The sequence below is a fragment of the Leguminivora glycinivorella genome, chromosome 25, assembly GCF_023078275.1.
Source record: "Leguminivora glycinivorella isolate SPB_JAAS2020 chromosome 25, LegGlyc_1.1, whole genome shotgun sequence".
Classification (NCBI taxonomy): Eukaryota; Metazoa; Arthropoda; class Insecta; order Lepidoptera; family Tortricidae; genus Leguminivora; species Leguminivora glycinivorella.
Window position 1 is genome coordinate 10,187,032 of NC_062995.1, and position 13,640 is coordinate 10,200,671.

A 13,640-nucleotide genomic window follows, 5' to 3' on the forward strand; every position below is an offset into this window, starting at 1 on the left:
CAGATAAGACAACAAAATCTTACAAATCTTAGATATAACTACCTATACCAACTGAACACTTAATCAATGAAAAACAAAACTTAATATGATAGTAAACAAAAACAGACAAATCAACACTTACGACAAACCAAAATCAAATATTTCATCTATGGAATAAACCCTCTCAATAAAAACTGCTTTAATTTATGTTTGAACACTCTATAGTTGTTAATAGTTTTTAATTCTAATGGTAATTTATTAAACAGATTAACGGCCTGGTGTCTTGTGCAATGTTCCTCTATTTTTGATAATGGACGAAAATGAACTTTTAAATTTTTGGTGCGCGACTCTTTACGCGCCTCTTGTTCTTCAATAGTTTCAAGTCTTAATATGTGCTTCACCAGATCTGTCAGTAAAACTAGCACATACAAACTAGGTACCGTAAGGATACCTAGTTTTTCATAGAATGGCCTGCAGGATGTCCGGTACGGAAGGCGAAACATGATTCTAATAGCTCTTTTTTGAGCAATAAGAGCTCTATTTATGTTATATTGAAAGCTGTTTCCCCATAGCATGATACTGTATCTCAACTTGGACTCTATTAAAGCGTAATATACTATTTTAAGATGTTCTATGTAAATTTCCTCTCTGAGCGTTCTCAGGGCATAACAAGCTGAACTAACAACGTTCTCAATAACATCTAGCTCTTGAGTCCAGTTTAGCTTAGAATTAAGGCTGATACCGAGGAATTTTACATTATCAACTATGTCTATAGGCACTCCATTTAGAGCGATGTGAAGCTTGTCATTTTTCTTAGAGCTTTGTTTGAAAAAGGTTATTTGAGTTTTATCAGTATTTAGGCATAAATTGTTAAGAGTGAACCATTCATAAAAGGAGGATAAGGCAGTATTGACTAATTCATTAAGCTCTGCTAAGTGATCAGCATGTATAACAGCATTAGTATCATCAGTATACATAGTTACATTACAGTTCGGTACTACGTTTGATATGAATTTAACTAGGTCATTTGTAATTATGATAAAAATTATAGCAGATTACTTTAATTATAGCAGAGTTTATTTATCTTACGGATCCATGATTTACATCTTTAATTTCTACGTACTGGTTACGGTTTTCTAGATAATTACGTAGGAGTGCGTATACTTTGCCTCTTACTCCATAGAACTCAATTTTTTTTAACAGCAATTCATGGTCCACTGTGTCAAAGGCAGAACTGAGGTCTAGAAATAAGCCCACTACCCTCTTTTTATTGTGGATTTTGGATATTATGTCATCAATTAAATAATTTATAGCATCTACAGTGCCTACATTTTTTTGAAAGCCGAATTGTCTTGGGTTAATGATATGATTGTTTTGAAGATGTAGCATAAGACGGGTTTTAATAAGTTTTTCGAAAATTTTGGACATTACTGGAAGAAGTGATATGGGTCTGTAATTATGCGGATCTGTTTTTTGGCCTTTTTTGTATACAGGTACAACTTTGGCCACTTTAAACTGTTCTGGAAAGACTGATTCATTATAACATCGGTTAAAAAATTGAGCAAGAGGTTCTGAAAGGAGATCGATAGACTGTTTAATAACAAAAATGGGTATTTCATCAAAGCCATAGGATTTCTTATTTTCCATGGCTTGCACGGTCTTTGTAACTTCAGACGATGAAATAGGCCACCAATATATATCCTTGTAGTGCGTTTCATTGTGATGTTCTAAGCAGTGTATCGCAGAGGACAGATCAGCTGTGCTCGCTGTTTTACTATAACTCAGACAATAATCAAAACGATCAGTACATCATGTTTAAAGTTAGTGGATTTATTTCTATGTCTATTAACAACGTTCCAGATACTTTTAATCGATCCCCCAGTTTTATAAATTTCCCCTTGTACGGCTAATTTTTTTGCATGTCTTATAACTTTTCGGTATAAAGTAATATATTTTTCACGGTAAACTAGAATAGATGGGTCGCAATCTGGTTTTTTAATATTGGTTAGTATTCTTTTCATTTTACTAGATGTCTTTATACCTTTTGTAATCCAATTAAGTTTATTTTGGGATTTATTTCTGACTTTCTTTTCCTTCTTTATGAAATTTAGTTGGAATTCTTCAGATATTTTACAAAGAAACCCATTAATATCTAAGTCTGCCCAACATATGTCGGCCAACCTATTTCTAAACGACTGTACAGATTTTTCATTTAAATATCTTTTTTCTATTACCAAAACATCTTCTTTGCTGACTTCTCCAGTATCTACTGTCAAACTGCAGAAAATCGCAGCGTGTCCGTCTGCTATCCCATTATGATCTATAACTGTTTTTATATCTTGGTTAGAAGGCAAATTGGTGATGAAGTTATCAACACATGATTGTGAGTCGTTACGCCTGAAAGTTATGCTATTAATAAGATGCTTGAAATTGTAACATTTAAGAAGATTGAGAAAGTCTGACCGCTGTTTTGTATCTTTTAATAGATTCACATTAAAGTCGCCACAAATAACTGTTTTTTTATCAAAAAGGTAATCCAGCAATAGTTCTAATTGCTGTATAAATACTTCAAAATTACTGTCTTTAGGACACCTATAGCAGCATACAATATATAAATTAGTTTTGATATCCCGAATCCCACAGATTTCAAAGCCGTCTGACACATATAGTTTCTTACATATTTCTAGTTCTTGTGAGTCTATATTTGAAGATGCCATAATCAAGGTACCACCCCTCTTTTTAGATAGTCTTGTGTTTAAAGAGGCTAACCTATAATTAGGTAAGTTAAAAGAAGAAACAGAGTTTTTATTAAGAAAGTGCTCGCTAATACATACATAATCTATAGCATTGTCCTGTTCGTTGAGGTAAATTTCTAGCTCGTTTGTTTTGTTTGAAACACCACATACATTTTGATGGAGTATATTTAACACATCTGTATGAGCTACGTTGTTATTTACGAAAAAAAATGTCAGAACAACTAGTAGGATTTAGTTGTTTTTGTGCCAACCAACGTATGTTATAACTCAAATTTTGTATAATATTCCTCATACCACAGTTGTTCAACCTTCCACTGTTTTCTGTAAACATGTCAAAAGATACATTTATATTACAATCATAAATATAAAAGCATTCATTATGGTTCGGTAAGTCACTAAACAGTAAGTAATTAAAATGTTCTACTCTACTATTATATAAAGGTTTGCCACATATGTATGTCGGACATGCTACGATTATATTTGTAAATGTGACACTTTTCACTGCTTCTCTTATGTAGCGTACTAGTTCACCAAAATCTTGAGAATCATGGAAATCTTCCTCTCCAATTAGCACAATACAGTAGTCATCGTTTGACATGCCTCGTAGTTGACTCTTTATATTCTTGAACATCTCCCTTACACCTCCACCGGGAGTGATATGATGACACGCAGAAAAGTTTTCGAAGAAAGAATCGTTTCTTATAGTATTTAAGATTGTGTGCTTATTATTATTACTTAAGATAAGCAATTTCTTTGTGTTAGATGGGACACGCTCGTTAGAGTCTGACCTTTTATGAACCTGGCTCTTTTCAGCTTTCTGTACTGTATCTGTCGTCGATGTTTGACGATTAGGTGTAGTTATTTTAGGCGACAATGCAGTTTCTTCAGATTTGCACTCGCGGATATCGGTCATTGGTTTGGGTTTTAGTTTATTTTTCTTGTTTGGTGCAGAAATAACAGGTGATATTGGCGTGGGTGTAGTTTCCTGTGAGATATTATCGTGAGCTTCATATTTGTTGCGTATCTCAGATATGTCTTTTTTTAAATCGTAGTTTTCAGTAATTAAGCTCTGTATTTTGCAGTTTGCTCGCAGTAGTTGGTCTTTCAGGTTATTTAATTGTCTCTTGAGTTCATCCATGCTCTGTGATTCATTGCTATTTTTACATGTACCGGCCAAATGGTTAGTCGATTTCAATGTATGATCCAAATCTAATTCTGCCTCGCTTTTGTGAATGGCGGTTCTATCCAAACAGCTACTTTTCTCTAGACACCTGTTTTGTGGTAGGCTTGTAGTATCACAGCTGTTTTGGATAGTTAAACGCTGAAATGAATTATGCACAGGGACATTATACCTTCTTTCCGTTTCATTATCAAGTGTGGGGTGCGGAAATGATGTCGGTTGCATCCGTTCGAATTCTGTTAGCGTTGTCGCACATACTTTTGAAGATGTAGTTCTTTGAGATAGGAGAGACGTATTTTCGCTCCCTTTACGAATTTTCGGCATGCTACCTCTTTTCACCGGTATTTTACACTGTCTACACTTAGTACACATCCATGATGCCTTACGGTCTCGGTCCATTAAGTCATACAGCTTTTCCATGTTTGAACATGAGAGGTCAAAAGTACGCTCACAACGGGAACACATGAGGAAATGCTTGCCTTGAATATAGTTTTCACATTTTGCACAAATGGGTTTTATATATGGCGTCATTTTTCTGATCATAGAAAAATAAAAAAATAAAGTTATATGAGTGAAAAATTAAATAAATAAATAAAAAAAAAAGCAAAAAAGTAAGTTCACAACTTGAGATTCGAACCCACACACTCCATGGATCTCGTCTTATAAGTCCATGCAAGAATCCACAACACTACGGTCACGTATTATGTGCTGGCGAATAATTCTAACGCTTCCACTGTATGAATAGGTAAGTAATAATTTGAGCGGGAAAAGTCTATTATAATGTTCTTGATTAAGTATTTATATTGTCCACACACAGTATTTACACAAACATTGAAGCTGGCGAAAAACACATTCCAATCTATAAGTATTTTGTACTTATTCACTTTTTGCAAATTTTGTAGAAGTTCAATGACCGTTTAGCGTCGCCGGCGACAGTTATGATAAGTAATAATTTGAGCGGGAAAAGTTTGAAATAATAATGTTCTTGATTACTTATATTGTCCACACACAGTATTTATACAAACATTGATGCTGGCGAAAAAGACACTTCAATCTATAAGTATTTTGTATTCACGTTTTGCAAATTTTGAAATAAGTTCAATGACCGCTGAGCATCATTCACTTCTGGCGGCAGTTAGTTATAGTTTTCACTGTCTCTAGTTATCGTAAGTTTATAGTTTTCACTGTCTCTAGTTATAGTAAGTTTTATGCACTGTTTTGAGTATTTTTAAGTAATGCGGAATAGTGATATTGTCGTAATTGATCTTTCACTGACACGAAATATTTTTGAAACAAGGTCACAATGTTTTGGTCCCAAAAAGTTTATAAATCACAACTGTATGGCTGGATAACGTTTTCTGTTATGAATTACACTATAATCTAATACTTTAACACACTTTTACACCTTATAAGTTACTTTAACCATTTTTTTTTGGTTAAAAATCCGCGGGCTTAATGTTATCGTGATGGCAGCGCCATCTATTACAAGACGACTCGCTGTGGCCAGCCTTCCTAGTATTTGCACTGATATAAGCGCGGGCGCTCGCCGTGCCCGATCAGTATCGACCAAGTAACAGACCCGAAAGCAGCGCGTGTTTTTCGCACAAAAAAATTGGAAAAGGGTATTTTGATGCCTTAAAGATGTCCACCTGTAGTGTGAAATGGTGTGGAAAGGTAACAAGAAGCTCAAATTTAAAAACAGACGGCATTACATTCCACAAATAAGTCATATTTATAATTTATTCAGAGCCGGCATAGGTCAACTTACATTGGCCACTTACGCGTCAGTAGAGGGACAGTCATACTTCTGTCCCTTTTCATCTGGCGCGACTGCCCGCCGTCCTTGAAACGGCCAATCACAGCGCGCTTAACACATTCCCCGCCCGCTCCTCGCACCCCAAACACTGGTGACTCGTATCGCGAACCAAATATGACAAGACTGCCACTCTATAGGAGGTTCTCTGTGGTGTGCACGGAACAAAACATCCAGAGTGTCGCGGACTCCCGCGATGTGTACATATTTCAACAGGCAACACATATGACAGCTTCAAATTAGTCTATGGTAAGCTAACGTTTCCTTTTCCTTTTGATTGCGCCATCTTTGTGTGTCAAAGTTAGTTTGGGAACGTGCGATATAAAAGTTATAAATAAAGTGCCTCGTGAAAGCCACATGCATCTTCCCTTCGGCTCTCCAAAAGCTAAGTATAGTTTGAGTATAAAAGAAATAAAAGAGGACATGGTTGTCCCATTCACATATTTATTTTCTTCATCATGATCTCCATTTAGAACGAGAGATCTGTCTTATTTGAGTTTGAGCTGCTTATCTTTATTTGAGACCAATGCGCTTAATAATTACTATAATTAATATGCCTTAAAAGTTGACTTGATGTGAAGATGATGTGCATGAGTTTGGCGAGAGAGGAAAATATCGTTTGCCCATAACCTGTTTGTCTCGCTTGCGTACTTTGTCGAGAGGCTGCGGCCTATAATAAGAAAGAGGATTCGTCCTTTTATATAGAGGCTATGTTTGCCTGGCTGCGGCCGAAGTGAAAGAGGATTTATCCTTTTATATAGAGGCTATGTTTGCCTGGCTACGGCCGAAGTGAAAGAGGATTTATCCTTTTATATAGAGGCTATGTTTGCCTGGCTACGGCCGAAGTGAAAGAGGATTTATCCTTTTATATAGAGGCTATGTTTGCCTGGCTACGGCCGAAGTGAAAGAGGATTTGATCCTTGATATAGAGGCTGAGTTGCCTTGACCATGGTCAGTGACGAAATAGAGGGATTACCCTTAGAGTATGAGGCTGTGTAGCCTTCTTACGGATATTGAACGAATGCGTAACGTTGTGTTGCAACCTGTGCAATTACTTATGTGTTGACATACAAATATGATCATATTATGCGTTATAACCAATCTTAATAAATCCAATATATGGATATATCATACCATGTTTACAAGTCATATTATTATTATTATTTTAAACCCAGATCGGTTCATGCTATGAGCCAGTAACTATGCTAATATAATTCTACAACATAAATACATTCACATATATCATAATTCTCATATAGATAAGGAATAATAAGGACCAAGTCCTCAGGATAGTTTCCCAATTGATTGAGATAGTAAAACAATAACAATCATAATACTTCAATATATTCTTGGTATTACTATAATAACAATTGTTCATGTTATAAATACATAGGTTGTGTACCTTAGTGACCCATGGTCATAAAACTATTTTCTATACAGGTGGTGGCATATAATCCGGTGGAAGCTATCAGCTGTGCTGAGAGCTTATGGGCGAGAGAGCCACCGAGGTCATATCTTCAGCTCAAGGTATGAATCATTTCCTTCTCAGTGTAACCAACCTCTTATCTCAACAATGTTAGCGAAGCAGATGATGATGATTTGTTATATTACTAAAATGATGTACATGTCAGGTCAAAGGTAGAATTGTACCTCATTATCTAGGACTGAAATTGTTCTCCCAAACTCACAAGCAAATGAGAGCTCAGGCAAGAAACGTTTTGTATCAGAGTCGATACAAAAATTGGTGGTAGAGTGTCTTGGATATGATTACAAATTTATGAAACTGTTTCACAAATGATTTACCAAATTTGTACTAAATACAAACTTTAAGAGGTTAAAGGTTGCCCTGTGATCGTTGTGATTCATACAAAGTGCTGCCACCTATTGATTGTGTGTTGTAAACTATAAGCGTCACCTTACATTTTTGAATTTCCCGCGTAAGGAAATACCATTGAAATCTGCGTGTGATTTATATCTTTGAAACCCTAATTACCTTATAAAACACGTATTTGTTCAAAAATCATGAATTTGTAACATAAAAACTAAATAATTATAATATTACGCAACTTATTTTGCGAAAGTGATGTAGACATGTCGATGTCGGCAAGTTTCATATCGATAATTATTGTACACTATATCATAAAACAGAATAACGATTATTTCAGATATCGATACTTTAACCAAAAAGAATATTGAAGAAATATTAAAGATCAAATAAAACTTAGAAAATAATTAAAATCACTTAAAAAATTTACTGTCATTTACATCTTGTGAGTGACAAATTGTTTACAATTTGCACTTGATTGAAAGTTTATGCTTGCAATTTCAATAGAAAACCAGAGATTTAATAATATAACTGTTTAACTATTCTATATCAAGATTTTGATTCAATGGCGAACATAATGACACTTTAGAAATGCTTAAATTTGAGGTTATGATTATCGAGCATACTGCTGTTCGATACGATTCACTTATTTGTTCGCATCAGAAGGATACTACACTTTATTCATCACATGTCACTACTGTCATAATTCAGTTGATTAATTATGCTTTTCTTTACGGAGTAATAAATAAATCGAATATTATAAGATACACTTGATGTTTTAATAAAGATCTTATCGATGATTTCGATAGAAACCCCTTTTGAAATGTATTTACAGGTAACTTACCTTGAGTGTAAGCACATGGAATACCGGTATGCAAAAACCGATAATTTATCGATATAATTTTATCGACAACCTTGGCCACAGCAAGATGGTGGAACCGATTACTCCTGTCGAAAAACATTGTGCAACAAGTGGTTTGCGAGTGAATAATTAAAATAAATATAAAGTTGTGCGGCGAATGGGAAGTGTTGTATTGTGTTTGAAATAAACTATATAAGGCTTAAAGGTGAGTGTTTGTAAATAGAAACTTTTAGGTTACGGCCTACCAAGTCTGTGTTATTTCAACAACTTACTAGTAAACTTTCTTAAAGGATTATTTGCAATTATTTATGTAATATTACGATCATTTCTTTGTCTTTATGATTCAAAACCTGTGAGATGAAACGTGAGAGTATATTGATTGAAATTTACATGGCCAAGTTACATATTTGCGAAAAAATACATTTTTCCCGGCGACATGACATGTGCATTGTGATTGCGTATTGCGTACGGCGTATGAGGTAACCTTATGAAGGGAATAATTAGAGACGGAACACTAAATACATTGTTGGGATAAGGTCATTAAGTAAATTTAAAATGACTATTTATTGAAATCAAAATGAATCCCAACTTATTTCGTGTTCAATTGAAACAGCGTACGAGTGCTGACGAACGTCGAGTCAGGCGTGAAGACAAAGTATAGGCATAAAGCCGAACGAAGTTCTCGGCTGCCTCCGGCTGCGTGAAGAAATAGAACTCCTTTGGCCACATATTAGCAGGTATTTAAATATGACTGTTGAATAATATAGTCAATTGCGTTTATGAAAATAAAGAAAATTCTTTCATTAAAGTAAAATCATTGTGATAATGATGTTGTTGACGTTTACATCCTAGTGAAACTAGATGGCGCTAAGCTATGATATAACATTTTATTAATTTCATAAAAATAATCAGTGATTGATTAATTATAAATAAATGAAGTGATTCAACATTTACTGTATAATGTTTGTTGCCATGATTTTCATCGAATACCCTAGAATATTCTACATTTCTGTGACATTGTCACAATTTGAGTGTCGTTAAATCATATATTTGGTAATATAAATATTGAATGTGAACTTAAATGCTTAAATATGTGATAAATGTTTATGTACTGATCCTAGCGATGAGGATAAGTTATTATTGACAGAGACTATTTAGATTTACACACAATTCAGTTCATCATCATCATTATAGAGGTCAAGTCGTACCATCTATACTTAAAATAAAATAAAATAATTAAAAATAAATTCTTATACCTACAATACTTACCTGTCAATTACTCCAAATTATTTATGATTTGCACATTAAATAAAAAACTTATAAAATGCCTTACTACTTTAATTAATTTTGACATGTTAAGTTGATTTGTCTCAAAATGCGTTTTCAGAATAAAGAAAGAACACTATGGACAACATATTATTGAAGCGTCTTAGAACATTTGCCAATAGTATAAAAGAGCATCAAGCGAAAGCATCAGAGCTATGTGCGTGTCGTCCATGGGAAGGTAATGAAGTGGAACAAGCCGCTATCATTGCCTTCAAGTTACAGTCAACGCTGGGGAAATTTCAGAGTGATCTCTATCAGTATTTTAATACAAGTACTGATCCGAACCCTGATGAGGTCTCGACCTTAACAGAGATACAATTACAAGGCGAGGAAATTTTAGCTGAACTTAATGCCAGAATACAGTCCATTAAAGAACAAGGCCAAGTTAAGTCCGACCCTGTTAAGAATAGAAGTAAGCTACCGGAATTAGAGCTTGTGTCTTTCCATGGCAATGTCCTAGAGTGGACCCAATTTTGGGACCAGTTCAGTTCCAACATTGATCAAAGAAACTTGAGAGATGTGGATAAGTTTCTTTATCTTAAGGCTTCCTTGAAGGGTGAAGCAAAAATCATAATTGACGGTTTGGAAACCACAAACGAAAATTATAAAATAGCCGTAGATACACTTAAAGAAAGATATGGTAATAGAATACAGATTATTGACGCTCATTACTCCTCCCTATATAAAGTTAAGAAAGCGATGAAGCCTCAAGATTGCAGGAAAACATTAGATGAATTAGAAAGACACCTTAGAGTATTGCAATCCCTAGGAGAAGACACTAATAAGAATAACTTAAGGTTCCTTTTCATGGAAAAATTTCCTGAAGATGTGATTTATGAGTTGAAACTGAAGTTGAAAACTGAATCCACAGAAGAGATAAGGAAACAGTTAAACGCTATCATAACGGCAAAGGAGGATGTTGATAGAATTAATGCAGAAGATAAAAATAGAGAACCTACTTTCACCACTGAAACGTTACACGTGAAAATTAATAAAGTTAAGGATAATAATAATAAACATTTGAAGAAATTCACTGGTGAAAGGAAATTTAAAAATAAATATAATATGAAACCTAAAGGGAAACCCATCAAAACCGAACCGGGTACTTCAACGTTTTCTAGCGTAGACAGAAGGAAGAGACCGTATGAAGCAAATAACGAATCAAGAAATCAATATCCACCTAAAAAGCGAGACAGAAAAGATTGTATATTTTGTCACGGTGATCATTTCAATGATAGTTGTCCGCGTTTTACAACTTTAGCTGAGAGAAGAGGCAAGTTGTCTGACCGTTGCTTCATATGTTTTAAATATGGCCATCGACAGAACACCTGCAGAGTCAAACATGTCTGCCATTATTGCAAGGCTAGAAACCAACATAACAGAGCGTTGTGCCCTAAGAAAAGGATAACTACAGAAAGAACCGTATCTACCAAGACTTTCCATGTGAGCGGAGATGAAGCAACGATACTCCAAACTGCTATAGTAAATGTCATTGGACAGAATGGTCAAATTAAGAAATGTAGAGTACTACTAGATTCTGGATCCCAAAGAAGCTACATCACACAAACAGAAGCACAAAATCTGAATTTGGAACCTATAGAAAATCATCACTTATTTGTCTTTATATTTGGATCAGAAAAACCACGAGAACTTGATAGTCCTCTAGTAAAGTTTGCCATTCAAACTCGAAACGATGAACAAAAGGTGATATTTGCAAATGTTGTACTTTCCATCACTCAAGGCATTCATTATCCAAAACAAAACCTAACGAAGTGGATTCCCAATTCAAAACACAAATTAGCCGATGATGGCTCTCTTTCAGACAGAATCGACATTTTAATTGGAAATGATTACTACCTCAGTTTTTTGTCAACAAATAAAATACAATTACGCTCTTTAGCGATAAGACCGCCTGTTGTTACCTACTATTTAAGTTCTTTATTTGTTTGTTTAGCTGTTGTCGTTGTAGTAGTGCAATAAAGTATTTTATTATTATTATTATTATTATTAATTACAAGAAAATCTATATCTAGTAGACACCGAAATAGGATGGATTCTATCTGGAAAACCTGACAGTCGTCGTGACAAAGATGATAATCTCTACGTACTTACCTATTCACAAGCATCGTGGGAAAATAAATTGAACGAGCCTGATCCACCATTAGACACAGGAAATGTCAAATCTCTATGGGAACTGGAGTCGATTGGCATCACGGATTCTCCAACGATCAACCGAGATGAAATAGCGATCAAACATTTCAATAAGAATACAATATTCAAAGACAACAGATATTTTGTCAGCTGGCCATGGAATGAATATCCTCCTGATCTACAATCGAACATAGGACAAGCACACGGCCGTTTGATCAGCTTACTCAAGAGAATGGACTTAGAAACCTTGCACATGTATGATCAAACCTTGCAAGAACAACTTGAATCTGGAGTTATAGAAACTGTCAAGGATAAAGATATTACTGATCATCCAATTCATTATCTCAGTCATCATGGAGTGTCGGCACCTGGGAAGAAGCTAAGAATAGTCTATGATGCGTCAGCAAAGACAAAGGACAGTAAGAGCCTTAACGAATGCATGTACTGCGGACCAATGATGCTAGAAGATCTATGCGGGTTGCTGATAAAATTCAGATGTCATAAAATTGGAATAACCGCTGATGTAGAAAAGGCTTTTCTACAGATAGGCCTGAATGATAATGACAGAGATGTCACAAGATTTTTATGGTTAAAAGATGTATCCAAACCAGCAGTGAAAGAGAATCTCATACATTTAAGATTTACACGAGTACCTTTCGGAATTATATCAAGCCCATTTTTATTAAATGCTACAATCAAAATGCACCTATCCAGATCCGACAATGACAAACTAAAAAATCTAGCCAACAATATATATGTAGATAACGTTTTGACAGGAACAAACAGCGTCGAAGAAGCAACAAAACTGTATAAAGACAGCAAAGACGTATTCAAGCAAATATCAATGAACCTTAGAGAGTGGAGTTCTAACTCTAAAGAATTTATGCAAAATATAACAGATGCGACTACAGATAAAACTGTGAAAACTCTTGGTCTGAACTGGGACTTAGAAAGGGACTCTAGCAACTGGCCATGCCCACCCGTACGACACCTCTCCTTTTTCGAGGGGGAGGGTCTGTCGAAAGAAACAATACATGAAAATGAAATGAACCTAGATAAAGAAAATCAGTTTAAAAAGAATAGTCACTTGAACAAACATCAGAAGCATCAATCAAAAATCAAAGATATTCGTACAACAACACAGACAAACAATACAGATAACAGAGTAAACTCAGAAACACAAGAAATAAGAAGTATACAGAAACAATATTATCCAGATGAAGTCGATAACAAGGAGACCAGTCTTACCCGTAACCTAGGATTATTTAAAGATGTGGACGGAATCCTTCGATGCGACGGTCGTCTGACACACTCCGATTTATCGTATGATGCAAAGCACCCAATTCTTCTGCCCAAAGATTGCGATTACACTACAAATGTTATAAGGAAAGCACATGAGAACAACTATCATGTTGGTATACCTCACACCCTTGATATAATCAGACAACGCTTTTGGATTCCACAAGGAAGAGCACAAGTACAAAAATATATCCGTAAATGCCAGCAATGTGTGAAACATGGCGGAGGACCCTACTCCTTACCAGAAACTCCTGCTTTACCACCTGAAAGAGTAAAGTATGAGACAGCATATACATATGTAGGTGTAGATTACTTTGGACCAATGTATGTTAAAGAAGAAACTCAACAAAAACGATGGATTTGCTTATTCACTTGCTTAGTCGTTCGTGCTATACATTTGGAGCTAGTAAAAGACATGACAGCAGAAGAATGTTTACTAGCATTTAGAA

The 13,640-nt window shown here is 35.1% G+C and overlaps 1 protein-coding gene across 1 annotated transcript; it reads left to right on the forward strand.

The window, feature by feature from the left end:
* Positions 1 to 9,946: 9,946 nt before the first annotated feature.
* LOC125239537 lies at positions 9,947 to 13,406 on the forward strand. The gene is made up of 3 exons (XM_048147152.1): positions 9,947 to 11,626; positions 11,751 to 12,905; positions 13,336 to 13,406. Exons 1-3 carry the CDS (start codon positions 10,441 to 10,443, stop codon positions 13,404 to 13,406), a joined length of 2,412 nt encoding a protein of 803 aa, XP_048003109.1. The 5' UTR covers positions 9,947 to 10,440.
* The last annotated feature ends 234 nt before the right edge of the window (positions 13,407 to 13,640 follow it).